Source organism: Epinephelus moara, chromosome 15 (assembly GCF_006386435.1).
Source record: "Epinephelus moara isolate mb chromosome 15, YSFRI_EMoa_1.0, whole genome shotgun sequence".
Classification (NCBI taxonomy): Eukaryota; Metazoa; Chordata; class Actinopteri; order Perciformes; family Serranidae; genus Epinephelus; species Epinephelus moara.
In genome coordinates, this window is record NC_065520.1 from 9228739 (window position 1) to 9251371 (window position 22633).

At 44.7% G+C, this 22633-nt stretch overlaps 1 protein-coding gene across 2 annotated transcripts; it reads left to right on the forward strand.

Annotated features, from left to right (window-relative positions):
• The first annotated feature begins 363 nt into the window (after positions 1 to 363).
• Positions 364 to 13963, forward strand: LOC126401694 (insulin receptor substrate 2-like). Of its 2 annotated transcripts, none has more exons than XM_050063107.1 (3): positions 364 to 3257; positions 3584 to 4083; positions 10931 to 13963. In XM_050063107.1, the coding sequence occupies exons 1-3, from the start codon at positions 577 to 579 to the stop codon at positions 10933 to 10935; spliced, it is 3186 nt and encodes a 1061-aa protein (XP_049919064.1). In that variant the 5' UTR covers positions 364 to 576; the 3' UTR covers positions 10936 to 13963. The 2 variants fall into 2 exon arrangements, with proteins under 2 accessions (XP_049919064.1, XP_049919065.1); XM_050063108.1 differs by having other exon boundaries at positions 3587 to 4083.
• The last annotated feature ends 8670 nt before the right edge of the window (positions 13964 to 22633 follow it).

A 22633-nucleotide genomic window follows, 5' to 3' on the forward strand; every position in this document is an offset into this window, starting at 1 on the left:
ATTATGTTGCACATTTTAAATCTTCATTTGTACAAATTGAGGGATTTAATTGTAAATCACACTGTAAAATAATAATCATGTATTTTAATTTTGCTGCATTATAAATAAGTATATATAAAACATGCATAGGGTGTTTTTGCATACACTTTCATTTTACAGTCCCCAGGAATTGTTTTTCCTCTGATTATTTCTGTTTGTACCGTGGTTTCTACACCAGAGAGCAGTCGGAGCAGCAGGGGGCGGGGCTTGCCTGCCTTGAATTATTTAATGAGCCAATAGGAAGCGTCAGAGCTGGCTGATGGACAGGCACGGCCCCTGCAGCACACCCCGCCCCCCTATGACTCTGTGTTTTATTCTGTTTTTAGAGCAGCAGCGTCACATGTTGTTTTTCTCCAGGATCAGATCAGTGCCTGCTCTGGTGCCACTGCACTGTTGCTTTTACCGTGACGGAGCGCGGACACAGTTTAGTGTCTGCGATGGACTAGATTATTATAAAACGGGTTATCTGTAAAGTTTTATTGTTTTTGCTGCAGAACAAGAGCTTATCTGGAACTTGAAAAGGAGACGCGCAGAGAAATGGCAAGTCCTCCGGCGACGGGGGGACACCTGTTATCTAATGGGACGAACGGTGTGAAGAAGTGCGGATACCTGAGGAAGCAGAAACACGGACACAGGCGCTTCTTCGTGCTCCGGGAGCCGGTGGAGCGCTGCCCTGCCCGGCTGGAGTATTATGAGAGCGAGAAGAAATGGAGGAACAAGTCCGCCGCGAAAAGGGTCATAACTTTGGACTCCTGTCTGTGCGTAAACAAACGGGCCGACGCCAAACACAAGCACCTCATCGCCCTCTACACCAAGGACGAGTACTTCGCCGTGGCTGCGGACAACGAGCAGGAGCAGGAGAGCTGGTTCACGGTTTTGACTGATCTCATAGCCGAGGGGAAAGTGTACGACAGCCCCGCGTCCACCTCCTCTCTAGTGGGCTTTGAGGAAGCCAGCTACGGACTCATTACTCCTGCAACAGCTGTCTACAAGGAGGTATGGCAGGTCAACTTGAAATCCAAAGGCTTGGGTCAGACCAAGAACCTCACTGGAGTGTACAGGCTGTGTTTGTCCAGCAGGACCATCAGCTTCGTCAAACTGAACTCAGAAACAGCTGCTGTCAGTTTGCAGCTCATGAACATCAGGAGATGTGGCCACTCAGACAGCTTCTTCTTCATAGAGGTGGGTCGCTCAGCGGTCACTGGGCCTGGGGAGTTCTGGATGCAGGCGGAGGACTCTGTGGTGGCGCAGAACATCCATGAGACCATCCTCGAGGCAATGAAGGCCATGAAGGAGCTGTCAGAGTTCAGGCCGAGGAGCAAGAGCCAGTCTGCCAGCACTAACCCAATCTCTGTGCCCACACGACGCAACCTCAACAACCTCCCCCCGAGTCAGACGGGCCTGGTGAGGAGATCCAGAACAGATAGCATGGCAGCTACATCCCCAGGGAGGAAGTTCACGTCCTGTCGGATAAGAACAGCCAGTGAGGGCGATGGAAGCGTGACCCGACCTGTGTCCATGTCCATATCTGTGAACGGGAGTCCCACCAGCCCAAACTCTGGGAACCACCTCATCAGGTCTCACACCCTCAGCAGTGGGCGCACCTGCAGGATGCTCGAGTCCGCCTCCAACCTGCATCACAGCCGGTCCATGCCGGTGTCCAACTCCCCGCCAGGCACCTCCAGCCCCATCAGCATGTCACCCCGAGGGGGGGCTGGTGTCTACACTCCTGATAAAGCCAGGCGACCTTTTAGCTGCAGCGCCTCCATCTCTGGCTCCCTCAGTGACACTGGCTTCATGCTGTGTGATGACTACAGCTCCAGCCCAGGGGAACCCAGATTCCTCCCCCTGACCCGCAGCGACACCCCTGACTCTCTGTCCAGCACGCCTCCATCCCGTGACATGAGCGACCCCTGTGGCTATATGATAATGGAGGGGGCTAATGGCAGCAGGTCAGGGGCTGGTGGTGACGGGCTGGCATATGACAAGGCTTACAGGAAGCGGACACACTCCCTCACCACACCACGTCAACAGAGGGTGGTGGCGCCGCTCTCCTCAGCCTCCCTGGATGACTACACACTCATGAGGATGGCCCATGGACACAACTCCCACTCCGCCTCTCCCAAAGTGTGCTACCCCGAGGATTATGGTGACATTGAAATCGGTTCATCCAGGAGCTCCAGTAGCAACCTCGCAGATGATGGCTACATGCCAATGACACCAGGTGTAGCCGCTCAGTCTGGCAAGGTAGACAACTACGTGCCCATGAGCCCAATGTGTGTCTCAGCACCCAAGCAGATTGTGAACCCGAGGGTGCATCCTCAGGCGGCTGCCAGCGGCGGCTACAAGACCAACTCGCCCTGCAGCAGCTCTCTGGAGGACAATGGCTACATGAGAATGTGGTGTGGCTCCAAATCCTCCATTGAGAGCCCAGACAGGAATGGCGAATACATGAATATGTCACCTGGAAACCCACCTCCACTCCAGACCCCACCTGACTACTACATGGGCCTGCTGGCTGGTGAAGCTCCATCAGTGAGGTCAGCGTACCAGGCCGGCTCCCTCACGCTCCCTGCTAAACTTCAAGCCTCCAAGAATGAGGAGAGCAACCAGTATGTGTTGATGAGCCCTCAGAGTTTGAGGCAGAGGCTGGGGGAGTCAGACTATTATTCAGTGATGCAGCCCAGTGCAGCTCAGACCTCACCGCTGAGCCCCTCGGTCCCCTCCCCAATCAGACACAACCGGGCGGAGAGCTTGGCCTACAGAGGGCGGCTCGGCAGGCCTAACAGGCTCTCCCTGGACACCCTGAGGACCCTGCCCAGCATGAACGAGCACCCCCTCCCCGGAGAACCTCGAAGCCCTGGAGAATACATCAACATTGACTTCAGCAGCGCCAGATTCTCCCCGCCCTCCACTGTATCCACAGAGAGCCAGTCTTCATCACTGGGCTCCAGCAGTGGGGGCCCCGGGAGGTCCTCTCTGACAGACTACATGAACCTGGAGCTGGGCTCACACTCACCCAAGGAGGCTGACACTCCCGCTGAGCGCTTGGACACGCTCCCAGAGTTATCCATGTGTTCAGAGGAGGACGAAGTGTACCATCTGGATGGCGAGAAAGGGTCTCAGGGCCTCGGTGATGAGGTGAAAAATGACTACACTGAGATGACGTTTGGGATGACCAGCTCGCCTCCGCAGCTTGTTCCTCAGAACACAGCAAGGTATCTGTTTATTATCATGTATTTCAACAGTCTGGCTGTATGATTGATCCCAGGTTAAGGCAAACATAGTGGTATAGCAGTTACTATGTTCTGAACAGTTTGTACTATATGATAAAACTGGCATTTTAATCACTCTGAATGAACAAATGTACATTTAACTCAACAAACAAATGTACAATGTGTAATACAAAGTGTCTAATCGTCAAAATTTCAACACCTTTCTGAATATTTTAGCAGTTCTGTAATGTTTTAATAGCTTGATGGTCTCTTTTTTTTATCTACATTGCCTATTTGATGACTAAACATGTCATATTTTGAACTTCAAGCAGCCAGAGCAGCCGGGAGAGAAGGCTCTCTCTGGAGGACCAGGGAGTCCCACAAGGCATTGGGGTCTTCCTGCTTGGAGCCACCTCTTCCTCCACGTTGGACCCCGACTGCTCCGCCAAGGTGATCCGCGCCAATCCGCAGGGACGTCGGCGCCACAGCTCAGAGACCTTCTCCTCCACTGCCACTGTGACACCAGTCTTCCCCTCCTTTGCCCGTGGCGACATGGTGAAGAGGCACAGCTCGGTGGAGAACATCTCGTCCCGGAGCAGCGAGGGCTCAGACGAGGAGTACGGCAGCCCTGTGAACCGGCAGAGCTCTGCCGGCTACCCCAACGGGCTGAACTACATTGCCTTGAACCTGCTGGACAACAGGGATGTGGAGAAATGCGAGGACCTGGCTGGCTTCAAACCCACCAGCAGCTGCAAAGGGGGTATCAATGGATTACACAGCTCACCATATGTCTGTTTGGGATTCAAGGAGGCTGCAACCACTGCCAAAGGTGAGTGAGGTTGCTGTCAGATGTGTTCTACTAAATAATTTATTTCAACTTTCAACTTAAAGCCTCTGCAGGTGTTACTCTTTTTAAAGGAGGGAAAAAAAGTGTTTCAGGAATGTGAACAGTTGTTCTGAGTTTGACTTTACTGTAGGAAAAGAGAGCGGCACTGTACAACTGGCAGGCAAATGGAGGAGAGGAAAAACAAGGATGAAGACAAACTTGTATTTCCTTCAAATTCAAATTCAATCTGGCTCTGTGGATTTCAAAGTACACGTAGGTGGTGCTGATGCAGCCTTCAGGTGCTCCTCTTAAGCTCCTACTTCTGAGTACTTTCATTTCCTGAAACATGTGTGGTGTCTTGTGGCTACTTTTGCAATCAAACAACAGAGGTTTGGAGTGTCAAAATGAAGAAGAGTGGTTTCTGGTTTTAGTTGCAGTACATCATACTGGACTCTTGTTTTTTGACATGTGCATATTTGGTATTGCCTGTACTTCCCACAACATGTGAACGCAGCACAAGGCTGCTATGAAACGTGACCAGGCTGGGAGCTCTGAAGTAAACAAGCACCACGACAGAGCAGGACGCTGCCTCCCCGCTGCTGTCGTGGGCTGCACACACTAAAAATACACAAGCAGATTTTGGGATTCCACCAACGCTTATCATGAATGAATGTGCAAAATGAGAGGCTCGAGATTCATTATGAAACATTAGCCACAAGTATTGTTAAGGCCTCCTAATGTCACACTGAGCCGCAGGCATTTCCGGCTGTTGTTTTTCAGTTGGGTAGGCTTTAGGATGTCTTGCACATCAATGTGACCTCTATAGACTTTTTATTCCCACCACCTCCATGATCAATACCGTGTCCCAGAATATCCTAGTGGACCAAATAAAGCTGTGGCATGGGATAGCAGACGTTGTAAACAAATAGGGATGGCAGAATGTTGGCATTAAAGCCAAGTTTGACCCCCGTCTCTGCGCCGTTTACAGGACACAGTGAGCTCACATGTGTTTGTGAGCACGTAAAAGGGGTTGGCACAGGAGGAGGGGTTGTATGCTGACATGTGAGGCCCCTGCACAAGTGGATATGTGTTTGTGTCCTTGCAGGCACACTGAGGGAAAACAACAAAGTGGGAGAGTTGCTATGCAGCCATCAGGTAACTGGATGTCACGGTCCACATTCCTGGCTGAGCGGGTTTGAAAAGTTGCTGTGAGAGGGGCCTGTTTTTGTTTCCCGGCTGCGGGCCATTTGAATAGAAAGTGGCTTTTATTTCACCACGTGGCCCCTGTGTGTGGAGAGAGACACCATATTATGTTTCACTCTAAATCCAACAGAAAAAATGCTCTAAACATTGTTGTTATTGCACAGTCTGTGATGTTCTTGTAAATACAGAGGAACATACAAACACAAGCAGCCATCACAGTATGGAAAATCAGTTTTCCTTTATGCTTTCTTTAAAAGTGACATCCTGTTTTCATTTAAACAGGCTGTAAACTGAGTTAATGATGCTGCATCCTTTCACAAATTTCATTTACAGCAAAATTACTCTCAACAGCATGTGCTAGCATGTTTGTTTTCATCTGTTCGCACGTGCTCTGTACTCATGTTTTAATGGAGTACAAACATTTTTATGGTGCTAATAAAGCTTGGATGTTATTGAGCAGGGAGAGGGAGGGAAAACAGTCATGCACATACATGTGGACTGTAGCACGTATGCATGTAGAGCAGTAAGGGGGTGTTTTTTTTCTTCTAGGGATCTTTTTTTCTTTCCAGTGGCGTAGCCTGCATCCGTGAGCACTTGGCAGAGATGCGCAGAGAGAGAGAGAGGGAGAGAGGCCTGTTTTGTTTTCCAGAGCCTGACTGTTTGTGGGCGAACGAATGCGTGCATAATGGAGCAGGATGGCACGTGCACTCCACTGCCCTTCTGCCTCATTAGGCTGTTCACTTAGCAGAAGTAAGACAAGCAGAGAGGGGGAGATGGAGCGCAGCCTTGTATGCTCAGTAGAAAGAGGAGGGGAGGGGCTTGGGCTTTTTAAAGCAACAAATAAACTCATTGGTGAGCCCCCCCCCCCCCCGGCCCCCTTTCGAGCAAGGTGCATTCTGGGAGTGCAGGATGGCAGACACGATGGCTTGTTTACTGAATGCTCAGTCCCACTGCACTGCTGTGTGGCGAAGTGGGGTGAAGGAGGTCAAAGTGCAACACTGGGGTTTTTGGTGATGGGCCCCACTGGAGGAGGGCTTTGGTTTTGTGTCTATCAGGGTGTTGCACTGGGGCGCTGGACCATGTGCCATCCTGACCAAAAGGCCTGCAGGTTTTTAATTCCAGCCAAACACCTCAGTTGCAGTGGCGCCCCCAGGAATTTTGGCTGGATGGGGCCACTGAAAATCTTGGGGTGGCACCAAAACCAAAAGCCATAACTAAATTTAAGGGATTCTTTTATGCTGTTGAAGTTCATAGGCACATAGTTATATACTTTGATGTCTTATTTAACAGTTAATATTACCGATTAGCTGATGTGTATAGACTGATGCCAGTACAGTTAACACTTTGAGCTCAAAACAATCCCATTTTAATGTATTCTGTATCTCATGGGCACCCACAGAACCCATTTTCATTCAGATATCTTGAGATAAGAGTTCAGGGGACTAATTTGAACATGGCCACGCCAGTTGTTCCCTCGCCAAAATTCGGCCTAACTTTTCAGCATATTTAGCCTCCCTCCCAACAAGCCATGCCAATATTGTTGCTATTAATGGATGCCTTACGTTGACTAGTTTTACGAGATACCACTACCCTCACACTATCTTAAAAATGAGCACCACAGCCTCTTAAAAACAGTAGTGAATCTTAGCTAACCCTCCCAGTGAGGAGGGCATTTGTCAGGGCATTTGTCAGGATGAAAGTAAAAACAATCAGCCCCTAACTAGAATTTAGCCCCCCAGACCCATGTGACAGCCCCTTTGGAAAGAAACGTGACTGCACTGCTTCCAGTCAACAAAACCCCTGAAGTCATAAGCTACTGACAGCTGGATGTGGTTTTTTTTGGTGCTCCACCTAGAGTCAGCTTAGATGTCCTAATGCGTGGCATAAGGGTCAGGTGTTTGTTTACCTCTTGCTTTGTCAGCGGGCCAGCCCATGTGACTTGAAGGTGGTGCTTACCTCTGCCCTAACCTCAGTTCCCCGTCTCTTCTCGCAGCCCCGGCTAGCCGCAGCTCAGCCAGGTGGATGTTCTGTACCAGACCCAGATTAGCCAAGTCAGCCGTCTCTGTTTTCAGCTCCTCTGTCTGACTAATACCTTTATCTAACGGCGGCGACGGGCTCCTGCTTCCTCTGTGACGATTCAAGAAGCTTGATTTTGCACAGTGAGATTATTCTTACTACAGTCAGACTTATATGTCAGTGTGGGATGGGAGGAGTGTGAAAAAGGAAAAGGGGGCTCCAAGACCAGAGGAGTCCTGCTGTGATGCTCCGAGTCCCTCCTGAGTGCTTGTGGCAGATGGCCACTCTCTGTAGGGCAAGTGTGTGTGTGTGTGTGTGTGTGTGTGTGTGTGTGTGTGTGTGTGTGTGTGTGTAGTTGGGGGGAGAAAAGGGGGGTTAAACACCTGCCACTGCCCTGTCTTCACACACACGCAAACACTCTCATTACACTGATTTCCCTTCTCTTTGCCCGCACTAGCACGTCAACATATACATACCACTATATGTCTCTTTCTCATGCACACACACATCCCTACCTACTCACTATCCCTCCGCTAATGACAGCCCACCATCTGCCGCACCCACAGGCTGCAGAGAGCGTGACCATCAGCATCGTGTGTGTGTGTGTGTGTGTGTGTGTGTGTGTGTGTGTAAGTCATCGGTCAGATTAGAAGCATTCGTGTCCATCTACTCAAATCCTGCTTCCCCTTAACGTCATTCAGTCAGTAGTATTGCGGGTGATGTCATCACGGGGATGATGTGGTGGGCAAATCGAAATGCCCCCAGAGCATGTTACGTATATCTGTGTTACTTACATTTCCTGTGATGTGTGTGATGTTAGAGGGTGCAGCAAGCGAAAGGGGTCTAGCTGCACAGCCATGCATCTCTAACTCGCTCTGAGCATGCTCAGTAGATGTGGCTGTCAGGTGATTTTTGATGACATAATCTTGGGCTACAGGCACTTTTTTAAGTGTTTTCTGACATTTTATAGACCACATCTGCAGATAAATCAATAATGAAGACATTTCTTTTGCCTCTCTGCAGCTCACACACACTGAGACTTAGACATTTGCATAAAGGCTACACTGATACCACTTTTTCCACAGCTGGAATCTTAGCCAGCGTCATTACTAAGTGGCGCCTATGTGGCTCTACTTGATTTTCTGCATGTCACATTTTGTGCTGGCATGTGTGGCATCATTCATAAAGGTGACACCTGATTTTAGCCATCAATCTGATTGTTCAAGCCGTTGTTGCTGCATCCCTGCACGCTGGCTCAAACACACACACACACACAAGCTCTTGAATACTTTATTTACATCTGCATCAGACCTGCATTGAAGCTGAGATCTTGCAAACCTAACAAAGCAGCTGCAAAAAGCCAAGTTACAAAATGCCATGTTACTTGATATATAGAGAACAAACATGCGCACGTAACACCGCAGGCTCTTGTGTCAGAGTTTCCAGGCAGCGTGTGTGTGTGTGTGTGTTATGGCACAGGCAGGAGGGGGGCTAAAGTAGGCCGGGATGTTCCAGACAGAAGCGCTAGCTGCTAGATAACTGCGTGGCCAGCGTTCCCCACATTTAGCCAGCCACGGCTCCAGATGAGATTACAGCCTCTGCAGGCGAGATTAGACGGCCAGGGGCAGATCAGTGAGAGCCAGCGGCTACTCCACGGACAGCAGCTGGCTAATGCAAGGTGTGGGCATTTGTTTGCTTTAGCCTTTACAGATCTCAGCTCATCATAACTGAGCACACATCATGCTAAAATTAGCAGAAATCTGTTTGTAAATTATCTATAAAACCATATCTGGGTATCTGTTCACTGTAAATGAGTAAATTATATAATATACAGAGACTTATCTTAGGATTTATAACATCCCTAATGTCCTCACCTACCCTCCATCCCTCTCTGTTCATCATTTATCACGTAAAAATAGAATTAAGATAGTAAAATAGTGTTTTCTAAAGCTGTTTCTTTATACATAAACTGGATGATAGCTCCAAAAATGGCAACTGTTCAGGAACTAAGAAAAACAGCCTTGCTTTCAGCCCGACCGCTGTGCATTTTTGAGGTTATCCGACGGCTTTTTAAAGAGTTTCATCAGCCCTGCACTGATAGAACTCTCCCAGCCCAAAGACAACCATGTAATCCTCCTGTGGTTTCTTGACACATGACTGCAGTGGGGATATTGTCCTCCTGGAAGCCTCTCCTTCGTCCCCACTCCCTGTTTCCCATACACACATTTAGTGGCGCAGCCCTCTCCTCAGCTGTAAGAATCACTTCCTGGAGGCTTCCAGTTGACCCAGTGCCCCTCCCTCCCCCTGACCACCGCCCTGACTTCAAGCAAATCCTTCCTTCTGTATGCTTGCAATGCCCCCAACCCCTCCTCCACACTTAGACTTTCAACAGTAGCCACAAAAACCTTCTTAACTACCAATGCACTGTAAATGCAGCATGGTTTCTCTCTCTATATATGATGAGGGCTGCATCAGCTGCCACTGCTGCTAGCTGGTCCTCCTCTGCTCAGCGTGTGTCCATAGCAACACGGCAGCGCGACAGGAGACCCCCGCCCCCCATCACTCTTCATCATAGATTATGTAATAACAACCATTACCGACCAGCCCCCTACTTCCAGCCCCCCCTTGCCGTCCTTCGAAGCGCTTCCCGGGCGAAACAGCTGGTGTGTTAAGAGAATGAGACACACCATCTCTCCACAACTCAAGAGGATTGGGATGGGTTTAGGTGAATGGGCGAGCAGTTCATCATGGCTTTAATGAACCAAATTCATACTAAACACACATAAAACAATCACATTAAGACTTGCCAAATCCCTCCAATTTAACCTGTGTGTGCAGCACTCACTGTTCTTTTTACCCAAGCTGCTTTTCCCAGTGTCTCCTTGTTATTGTGGCACAGAAACGCAGCTTAATCTGAGTCTGAATGAGTTCACACTGTACAGTAATAAGACTATTCTCTCAGACCTCTCATGTCTGCTGGCTCAAAGTTCTGCATTGTTGGCACCAGTGTTGTTTGTGGGAAAATAATCAGGCTACCAACAGGGGTTTACTCACTGTTTCTGCTTTCACAATCAAGTAGAAAGGAGCTCTTGAATATCTCCACTCACCTGTTTCTCCTCAGAATAATTTATACATTAGCTGCTCTTTTATTCAAAGAAGTTTTATGTAGTACTCAGGCAGAATTTTTCTTACCCACAGTCCCACAATTAAGCTGATTTGCTGTAGTTTGAATAGTGATCTGCAGAGTAGTCAAGGGATTGGATTAGTGAAATGCATATTCACGCTGCCTTGGAATGTTTATGTTAAAATATTAAAAGTGCCATGTGGAGTTTTGACCACTAGTAGCGCCATAGAGTAATCTTTGTATGTTGTGCGAAACATTCCTATCGCCGATTTTGCACTGTTTAACTTGCTGACAGATGGTAACGGCAACGCTTAAAGAAGTGTAGCACCACATTTGTATTTTATTTGTCAAAAAAATTTGAGTACAATTTGCTCGACAGTTTTATGCAAATGGATACAAATGCTTATCCTGTGGCACTTAATAGTATGTGATTGTTAGAGAGTGTAAGAAGACGTGATGAGATATTTCCACTAACTCCATCTATCTCTGTCTTGTCTTCTCTTGCAGACTAAAGGACTCCTGTATCCTCTGACTTGGCGTCTTCACCGACCTGCTGCTGCTCGAAATTTTAAAAAGAATTAACTTTGCCCTTCCACTGGGCTCTGTGTCCCCAAAAGACTGTCTGGACCCTCAGCAACACTCACACACTTAGGAAACAAGCAGGTCACCATCTATGCATGTAATGAATTCGCTGAAGGCAAGACAGGTGTGTTTGTGTACATGTGTGTGGGCGGGTGAGTGGATGTGTGTTGTGTATTGGTGCGTCTCATGTTCCCTGCGCTTTCAGAGGCCATTTCTCCTGTGACCCACATTTTGGCGCAAGCACAGAAGCAAAGATAGTCAGATAATAACAACACTTTAATGGTACCCAGATGCTATTTATTTACTTGAGGGTAGTTTTATGACTGCCTGTATGAGTGCGAGTGCGTTTCTGAGACAAAGTACGACCAACTGGTATGACAGTGAACAATGAAACCTTCTATAGAAATGGCCCAGGGAGTGAGGGTACCTTGGTACACTGAGTATATAAATATATTTAGATTAGATATGTTATTTATTTTTGGAAGATGAATGTCTGATAAGACCTACCCAATGCCTTAATGTCTATACTGTCCTTATGTTTTCTATGAAATAAGAGATAAATATTCTATTACGGTATGTCTGTTTGGACCTACATCTCTATATTGTTATTCTGTTGTGGAAAGTAAATAGCCTAGCTTACCATTAAAATATTATTTCAGAAATGTACAGTACAGTGGGGCTGCTTGAGATCTGATTTATCGTATTGATATTAAAGTATTTTCTTAATTACTAATTTCTTATTTATTCTAACCTAGTTTATTTTTGTCCAATCAAAGCGCTGGACTTAAAGAAATATATTTCTAAATGTCTTTAAGCGTTATGCATGTCTCTATAAGTCAGCTCAGACCCCACAACACCAGGCATCTGAATGCACTGTACCTCCCACAGTTCCTCAGTCACTTGAGCCTGAAAACCTCACACACTCCTACCTTCAAACCTACGGCCTGCTGTTGAGCTCGATGTAGGCCTCCCTGCTGTGATATCGTTTGACGGTACAACTGTATAGTTGAGGTGATGACGGAGGGGTGGAGCCAATAAAATAATATGTCTAGGTTGGGGCACAGTCGAGACGATTTCCGGTCAACCAGTGAGGGCTGAAGTGTCCAGCAATACTGGACAATCACTGAGAGGAGGAGGGTTCTGCAACACAGAAAAAGTATAAGAGGAGCGGCCAAAAGCCACATCTGGCCGCATCATGGAGGTTCAATGAAGAATGTATGTATGAAAAATATATCTTTATGGCAGACAGACAAAAATTTGATCTGGCCGATAGAGGAAATCATGTAAAGTTATAAGATAAAGCAAGACTTTGTAACTATTTGACTGAGCAACTATGTAACTACGGGATAATGCTAAATGCTAAAACATGATGTAACAGCACAAATAGAGAAAAGTCAGTCAGTGTTGTACAGCAGAAGGCCCATGTATTTAATGTTTGCTGACATTAGCCACCATTAGCTACAGGCTGACCTTAACTGCCATTAGGTACTGGTTGACATTAGCCACCATTAGCTACAGGTTGACCCTAACTACTATTAGGTACTGGTTGACATTAGCTACTGTTAGCTACTGGTTGACATTAGCCACCATTAGCTACAGGTTGACCTTAACTACTATTAGCTACTGGTTGACATTAGCCACCATTAGCTACTGGCTGTCTTTAGCTGCTATTAGCTACTGGTTAACATTAGCCACCGTTAGCTACTGGCTGATCATAGATACTATTACCTTATGTTACTGGCTGACCTTAGCCACTGTTAGTTGCTAGCTGACCATAGCTACTATTAGCTACTAGTTGATATTAGCTACCTTAAGCTACTGGGTGACCTTAGCTACTATTAGCTACTAGTTGACATTAGCTACCTTAAGCTACTGGTCATACCAACGCTGTAGCAGTGGTGTTTTACTGCTTATAAATTTAACTTTTAAATTGTCAGGAGAATAATTTATTTATTTCAAAAGTTAGTTTAATCTGAAGAATCTTAAGTTTTGACCCTCCCAAATAGCAGCCAAATGGGCCGTTAACATAAACGAAGCCCTTGATGCTATACTGACTGTGTGGTCTTTGTGTCGTCCGCTGTGCCATCTCCAACTGGCTCTCAACCCCTTCAGTGTACAGTAGATTGTAACACTTTAACCATGTCTGAATGTATCGCTGAGCTGGTGGGAACACCACACACACAATGTGGGAAATGGTTTTGACAGAGTTGAATAATATTGGAGCAGTACCACACTAAATTGTGATATCTATTTATCTTCAGAGTCTTGAATGTGTATATTGTGTACATAGAGAGAGTTTAACTAAAAACAATCTATTGAAAATAACTAGAGTACTTAGATTTTACCTATGTTGCAATGATATTCCTGTGTAAAGACTTTGGCTACCGATTTTTAAAAAGGGGACGGGGTTTTTGCTTTGAGGTTGTACAGTGTATTGTATGCTTTCTCCCTCACAGTCTCTGTGACTATATGAAAAAATACTCTGTCTATTTTATTATAGAGATCTCTTTGCCTTGTTGACACACTTTACCTAATGGCATATGCAATAGTGACATGAATACAATCTAGTTTACAACCGTGGAACCAAATGTAACATTGCATTGATGATTTATTTTCTTTTCGTGGCGAGCAGAAGATCTTTTGCTCCTTGTACATTTCTCTCTCTGCCAAGTGTTTTGTTTTTGTCGCCAGGAACTTTGTCCCTGACATGTCTCAAAGCGCTTTCCCCATTTTCTGTGTCCATGAACGGACTCTTCTTTTGCAGATTGATCTTGGAGTGACTCAGTCTGAATGTGTCGTTGTCTTCCATTGTACATAGTTCAATATAATGTTTATTGTGATGCTCACAAGAGATGATTATTATGATTTATAAATTCTGGTAGTCAAGTATTGCTTTTGTCTGTATTGATTATGGATAGCAACCTACAGAAATAAATGAATTTATTTAAAGAGGTACAACTTTGTCTTCATTTTTATTTCAGCAAGTATTATCTCATGCAGCCTAAATGGCAAATGGAGGTGGTGTACTATTAAGAAATTCTCAATTCAATATTATTATAAGGATAAAATAATGATAATAATAATATATTGAAACATATATTTTTCTTATAGAAATGCTTTAAAGCAAGAATAACATGCAGTATTTCTGAATTGTATATGATGTAAATGATTAAAAAAAAGTTGTATAGTGTAACTTTAAGAATTTTTTCCCCAAAAAACACACTAATTTTAATCCTTTAAACTGTGAGGCATCAACCTCAGGAGACTCCAGATCCCATCCTGCCTCTCTTCTTCTCCCTTACTCACTGGAATATCATGCATTTAAAGTCTAATAGCTTCCTGACTGTTTGTCAAGAGAGGAGGATATCCTAGTGTACCTCCATCCTGTGAAGACAAAGGAGCTGAATTCTCCGGGCGACACTTTCTCTCTCTCTAAGTGTTTTTATTTCAGTCGGAGGCCGAGGCAGGAAGCCCATACTGAGCCAATGACTTCCTGCCAAGCCACGCGTGTCCAGAACGTACTACGTACTCAGAGTCTGGAGGTCAGCAGGTTCAAAGCATGAAGTAAACAACACAGTTCACCTGTTTCTGTCTCTGACACACTCGCATGCAGCTGTCATACAGGAATACTGTGTTACTTTACCATGCAGTTATCTTACTACACATGCTCATTGTAAGATATAGAAGTAATTTCCATTGATGAGGTTCTTATCTTTGGTTACTTATTATGGGATTAAATAAGACATAGAGGCTTAAAAGGTCAGTTCACCTGACACACACCAAAAAAAGGGTTTTGATAATTTTATTGTCAGTGGTGAATGGACTTGTGTTTGTGGTATTTGAAGAAATAGTATATGTTCACTCATATGCTATCTTGCAGAGATTAGATAAGTTGATACCACAATCTTGTTCGTGCGTTATGTATTAAACTGGAGCTATCAGTTCAAAATTTTCGTTTGTTCACTTGGTTTATGACCAATTACCTGCATATCATCATTAGCCTCAGCTGCACTTTAGTTTAGTGCTGTTTAGTGCTAATATGCAAATGTCAAGCTAACACTGTAAACTAAGATTGTGCAAATGGTTACATGATATGTGCTAGACATCAGCATGTTAGCATTGTAATTGTGAGCATGTTAGCATGCTGAGGCTAAAAACATCACTGTGCAGCCTCACAGATCCGCTAGCATGGCTGCAGACACTTAGGCACTTTAAATAACCAAGCTGTCACAGGCAACTGCAATTTTGGTATTCACATGACCTCGAATGTAAAAAATGGCAGCCTGGAAAACCACGCCATGGTCAATAACAAAGCAAAGATGTTTCTCTGTTTGGACGGGCAACGCTTTATCGCATAGAGGATGATGTCACAGTCATTGACGGTCAGAGTCCCAACTACAGTGAGGGGGTAGACCTGCTGTATGTTTCCACTTTATTCAAACTGGGACCTATCTGAGCTTAACCACGCAGTGGACATGAGGCGTTCGTGTTTGTAGAGGCTCATTAAAAACAAGTTTGACTCTGAGACCAGTCTGGTGAAATAAATAGTTAACAGGCACAAGTCAAAACCGGGCAGGCAGGGCAGAAGAGGCAAACATCTTCAATAGGGTATCAGGCTAAAGGGCAGAAGTCCAAAAGGCAGGTAGAGCGTCATAACAAGTGTTGTGCAGTTCAAAAGAGCTAGCTCAAAGTTCAGTTCACACAGATCAAAATAAATTACTTCGCTATCACAGCCATGCTGGTGTCATCATCATGCACAGGAGCGAATGATGCTTAAGTTCAGGTTTATAAGTTGAAAACTAATGCGTTCAGTTCAACATTCAAAAATTCAACAACATGTATAACACTGGTCATAACAGGCAAAGCTCAGGCAGGCAGAGAAAGTAGCTGGCCAATGAATGGAAGTGGGCCAGCATTTATGTTACATTTGGGCAGGTGGGCAGGGGAGGTCAGATGATGGGGAATGGCAGGAACATTGGGGTTACTGCAGGGCAGGTGGCAGGATCTGAAACGACAGGAGAGTTCGTACATTGCAGCGGGGGAAACAGACAAAGAGAGTGTGAGAATAGGAACTGGCTGACATTGTTAGCAGCATTCAGGCTACTACTCTCATTCTACATACTGTACACAATTTAATTAGTCGCCTGGGTCTGAACCAATGTGTCTCCTTGAAACACAGAACCCTCCGATTACAAAAAAATCCTGCATTCGCAATGTTTTTATAATGCAGTTGCTTTAATATTCTTTATGGGCGTCAAGTTTCCAACTCTCCAGTACAGACACAAAATGTACACGCACACACACACACACACACAAGCAGCCTCTGAGGGCACACCTCTAGCTGCTGTGTATTAATTAGCAGTATGACACTGTCAGTGGGGCTCTGCTCTGCTGCCAGGCAGAAACCAGCCTTACATAAGAGCCCACCACCAAGCCACCAGGAGGGACACAATGTTCCTCACCCCTCTCTGCACTGTCTGTCTGTCTGAAAGAAAAAAAAAAGCTTTCTTTCTTCCCCTTTTCTTTAACGAAATCTGTATGGGCACATTTCTGCTCTGAAGACTAACCGCAGGAGTGGGACATGAAACCAGAAGTCTTTGTTGCATGATGCTTTTGTTGCTGCTGGTTGTCTTCGTCAACATAAAGGACAGCTTGCTAAATAAAGTGTGTCAGGGAAGTGAATTTCTCAAGCCTCTGCAACAACAGTTAAAGCTTCCTAAAATACAGTTTACAGGATGCTCCTTTGAAGTAATCGTGTGTGTGTGTGTGTGTGTGTGTGTGTGTGTGTGTGTGTGTGTGTGTGTGTATCTATCTGGTCTATTCCTGGATGCCCTCAATTATTCCCAAATTTAGAATCACATTCACAATCACATGGTTGTACACGCACGCAGACAAGCAAGAAAGAATTCATCATGGCTGCGATACTGGTGCCATGCAATCTGCGTCATCATCATACGATTTGGAGGCTTGATTGTGCCGAAACTTGTGACATTTCTTGTGCCTAGAAGTCTTTGAAGATCAGGAAATTTCCAATTTCCAGTGGAATCAAGTGGCATGCATTGCTTTCCAAAGGCGAACATGTAAACACAGTTAGAAAACATGTTAACTTAATAAGCAGCAGAAAGTGGATTTGCTAATTTACACACAGGCACGTGCAAATACACTGCAAGCACATACATCATTTTATCACATATTGTATTTGATAGTATTCTACTTATTTCCACTATAAAGCAAAAGGGTTTTCATTTAGAGTTTAATTATTTTGTGAGTCACATGAGCAACAATCAAGTACTTTCAAATCTGTCATTCACTGTAAATTGGTAGATCTGCAGTCAGGAAACTAAAAGAGTTGCTCCACTGGGAATTAAACCCGTAACCCAGGCCTGATTTGTTAGCGCCTTGATCTGCAGAGAGCAGCCTTCCTGGAAATAACCATGTGAAACTGAACTTTACACGGCAATTCCCCTTATGTACGGTATGGACCCAATGCACCCGCTGTACAGTACATTAGAACAGCATGTGTGGTATGCACTGTAGATTAGGGTCTTAAAGAGCGAATAGCTGCTCCTTTGGCAACCTCGTCCACCCCGCGCTCCACTGGGCCTCCCTGCCAGCTTGCTGCCGTGCTGTGCTGCGGCTCTTGAGGGGATTGAGAGTCGCTGGCCCCATTATTTCTCCCTGAATCAGCCTAAGGAGGGTTTCAGCAGAGCTCATTGAACTTCGTCGCGCAGCAGCAGGGCGGAGCTGTGACCCACTTACAGTACAGTAGCCAGTTCTGGCTCTCCACAGAAGAGATGACAGAGGCACACAGTGCTGGTGATCCCACATGAAAACATAACATACTGACATATATTTTGAAAATACCATCATAAATCAAATACTAATGAGAATATATTGCTTTTGCCATGCAAACAAAGACGGAACTTACATCAAGGGATCACGTGCTGTATCTCAAATGGGAAACTTCTGTACTTTGCTATTTTAAGTGTATTAAGTGCATTCCCGCTGATAAGTAAGGCAAAATGCATTACACTGTGAGTGCCTGAATGGTGCACTCAAAAGGGTCAAAATGTTGAGTATGACACAAACACTTCTCACCCTCAGTGGTTGCCATGTTGCCTACATCGGGGCGGGACTACAAACACATTTCAAACTTAGGAATAGCAGCCAAGGAGCTTACCACGGCGAACACTCTAGCATTGTACAAATGTAAGTTTGTTTATTGGGTTAATTCTGTAATATATTTGGGACCCCGAATGTTAGTTTGCCAGCTAGTTAATAGTGGCACATTTTAGCATCAGGCACTGCAACGTGTTCTCTTCCCAACTTGTCAAATATGGCAGCTTCGTCAGTGGACTTTCATGTGTAAATATGATGCACTAGGTAACCTCCTGCGTCTGCTGTTGACGTTCAGAGATGATGTGTCAATTTACACTTGTTAAATAAATCGTGTCTCTTCAAAATAAACTTCTGTTTTCACAGTGAATGTACAGTTTCTGCCTGTTCCATGCCTAAAACACCTCTTTTTTTCATTTAATTCCTTGTGCAACAAAAACATGTGGCTAGGTTGAGAAAAAAACATCATGGTTTGGCTCAACATTCGCATGGGAAGCAAACAGAAGGTTCCCAGGTGGAAGTCCAGGGTTTTTTGGAGGCATCTACCTCCCCTACAGCCTACATCGACATCACTAACAAAGAGACAAGTTCAGAATGAGAACATGCTGGGCATTGACATTACATGTATTGTGGCATGAGCTATATCTATGGGTTGCATTTCGTGGAGCAGAGGAAGAAAAGCTGACAAATCTTAAGATCGTCATTTCCGGTAAGTGCGCAATGGCCGTTTTTGATTCTGAGACAATACTATTCTGTCAAAATTTGTACACTACGCAAGTAAGTGCATAGTGTACACAGTGTACTACGTGTACTTACGGAAGTGTCCGGTTTGAGACAAAGCGACGAGAGGGGAAAATGCTGCCTTGTTGGGTTTTTTTAAAACATAAGATATGCTATATGCAACTGTACGTTTGCTACTCTTATTGTACTGGGCCTGTAGGAGATAAAGACAGCTCATCACCTGGGGAGCCAATAAGCTGAGTGCACATTTAAATAAACACCTGGCTCATCACTGCTGACTGTACAGAATAAATATTTATTCATCCAATGTAAACGATGTATGCTGGTTTGTATGTGTGTGCATGTGAGATCCTGGAAAGTTGTGAAGACATAATGAATACAAGCATTGATATACAGCCATCGTTGTCCATACCACAACCAGGTCCTTCACTCACCTGCCACACAGCATGCAAACAGACTAAATGTCTACATCCACACTAATGGCACGCTCTGAGGTTTGCTTTGAGCTAAATGCTAATGTCAACATGTTAACATGCTCATAATTACAATGTTAAGCAAGTATAATGTTTGTAAGTACCATGTTTACCACCTTAGGGCGTTCTCACAATTGCTCATTAGCACTAAAAGTAGCCCACAGCTGAGGCTGATAGGAATGTCATTAGTTTTGCAAGTACTCAGTGATGAAACAATACATTGGACAAATTACAATTTGGACCTGATGATAGGGTCTGAAGTAATGTGTTTGACCAATCAGTGTCCTGTGAGGATGCTGTAGATTGGGATATTTTAAACCCAGGAAGTCAAACCTTTTGGCTTCATGTGCCACTGAGCAGCTTTCATAGAAATGAAAGGGACCATGCCTCCAACGCTGCATCCAGTTCTCTTTATACGTCCATGGGTTAGCATAGATGATGAAGTAGTATCCATTATATCAGAAATGGACAGGATTTCTTTATTGAAAGAGGGGCAAAGAATAGCATTGAAGGTCTTTCTCATTGGGAAAGATGGATACGTCACGTGGTTCTGATTCATTGAAGTTCGCCCATAGATGGTGATAGATAATTCATCAAATCACCTGCCAAGTATTTTTGAAAGTGCCTTGCCCTTTTCCCAATGGTTTCCATGCTAGCATGACTAAAATGACACAGTTGGTCTCACTGTAGCCCTTTCAATGAGGTACGTCAGGAAGGTCCCAGTTTGAAAAATAAAGTGGAAACATAAAGAGCATTGTACTGAGACTGAAAGGGTTCTTATAAATGAAGGTTATAGGAAACACCAGGTTGTTACATTAGAAAAAGGCTATTGGCGGCTTTGCATTGTTCCCTTCTGCTCTTCTGGTTTGTTTATTTCTAACTTGTCAAAAAGCAGGAGGAGAACTGCAGGAAGTTAGAGGTCATACGGTCAGCGACTATCTTGATCAGTTAACAGCCTGCACTCTCTTTGCCTCTTTCTCCTGGAGCAACAGCAGCTCGCTACGTTACATGAAGGTCAACAGGTCAATCAGCCCTGATGCATTCTCTCTGAACCTTTCTGGCTTTTTATCAGCCATCACTTCTACATGCTTGCCCAGACAGAAATCTGCCTCAAGGCAAAAATCTGGATGCTTGGCTTAGTATCTGAAGACTGGGCATTTTTCATTTTGATCTGTCATTTTCTAATTCTTGCTGCAATGCCAGTGAAAGTTTCTGGGTCGAGTTGTCTGCTTGAGAGCCTTACGGACCATGTGTGGTTATTATTGTCTTGAGCTTGTGCCTGCTCCGTTTGACTCAAGCTAATGTGGTTTAAGTTTGTGCATATAATGATCGCCGGTGTTTTGTTAGCATTATTTAATACTAATTTCTCAACCTATAATGCTTAAAATCTTTTTATGACCTTTCAGGATTCTTAATAGTCGAATACATGAAAAGATTTCAATGAGGAGGTTTGGCAAATGAATCAAAAGCGAACAAAAACACTGCACATTCTTGTCTGTGAGAGAGCATGTACATGCATGTGAATTTGTGTGTGTGTGTGTGAATGGAAAGTCTCTGCAGCACTGTACCTCTTGGTCCATGGTGCTCAGACTCCACGTGTTTGGACAGCATGTGGAGCCCAGGTCCCGCCCACTGCTCACAAACACTCCTGCTGCTGTTTACCACGCTGGCAGTGGAGTGGAAGACTCCAGCCTGCCGATCCACATGCCGTCTTATCAGCCTACACTCTCTCACAGCTCATAAACATGTTTTGCAAAGGAAACGCTCCGGGAAAACACTGTTGTAAAAGAGCCAAACATAAGTCAACTAATATTTGTTTTCCTGATGAGCTGGTATGATAACTAGCGAGCTGAAAATAAGTGATGCAGGCAGTATTATATGTCAGTGTACTGTTTTGGGGTCAGCAAAACAGATCACTGTCTATGTGACAGGACGGTTTTCTCCCATGCTCCCCCGCTTCTGTTCATAAAAAAACATGACCTGTGCCCGATTACGTCATGCTGGAAAGCTGTTTCAGTCTGGAATTTTTGTTTCTCATCTCATTGGTCGAGTTAAACCTCAGGGGGCAGAGCTGAAGATTTAAGATGTGGTGCTGCGTTTAGTTTACCTCGGAAGTCAGTGGTCGGAACTGGGAATTACGTGGCACCCAATTTGACGGCGTTCTCAGTACAGCCAGTCAGAAAACCCAGATGTTGTTAGCAATACCAGTTCTAGCCAGATTCTACCAGATGATAATTACGCATTATGCTGTACTCTGTGCATACAAACATTGTAGGAAAATGTCCACAGATAGACGTTAGACAGGACTGTGTTTATGACTGTTTTAATGAGACACAAATAAGACAGACGTCCTAATAGACAATAAATGACTACAGCTGTCACTAGTGTTGACGCGCACAGCAGCCATATTGGATCTTGAGGTCGAGGTTAGTGAGGTATCTCTGAGTTACTGTGGCGCTCCAGTTGATATTTCTAACTGGGAATTTGGATACTCTGAATTTCCAGTGCAAATGGAACCAGCGCATAGTTAGCAACAAAGGAAGCAATAAAATAGGCCTTGGAAGCTAAAGCTAGGCTAACATGCTAGGCTACATTTATTGATCCAGAGATCAGTCCAATAGTTTTATTTCCTTCCCTCATGTTTCTGTTTATGAATAGTTTAGTTACATTTTGGGAAATTCTTAAATTTGCTCTCTTAAGCAAATTTTCCGAGAGTTAGACGATGAGATTGATATTGTCATGTTTGTCTGTTGAATATAAAGCTACATGGCAAGCCTAGCTTAGCACAAAGGCTGCAAGCAGCAAGGTGAAAACAGCTTAAAGCCTCTCCCCATTAAACTACAACTTGTTTTTAATTACATTGCTGTTCTGTACAAATAAACAAACAAGATATAATGAGCTAATTTGTCAGATTTGGAGATGCTGGTGGAATAAATCATCAATTTTGGTCAGAGACAGGCTAGTTGCTTCCAGTTTTTATGCTCAGCTAAGCTAACAAACCCACTCTTGATTCGTATTCATAAGCATTCGTACACATACGTAGCGTATTCGTATGCTGTATTCGTTTTGTCACAGACAGGCTAGTTGCTTCCAGTCTTTATGCTAAGCTAAGCTAACAACCCCCTCTAGATTCATATTCATAAGCATTCAAATTTGTAAGCATTCGTAAGCAGCATTTGACACAAAGCCAAAAATAGTCCTTCATATTGTTACAAAAACAACCAGATGACACAAATCTACAACCACAGCACTACCTAGTCCAACACATTTTGTACAAAAGCATATATTAAACTGAAGA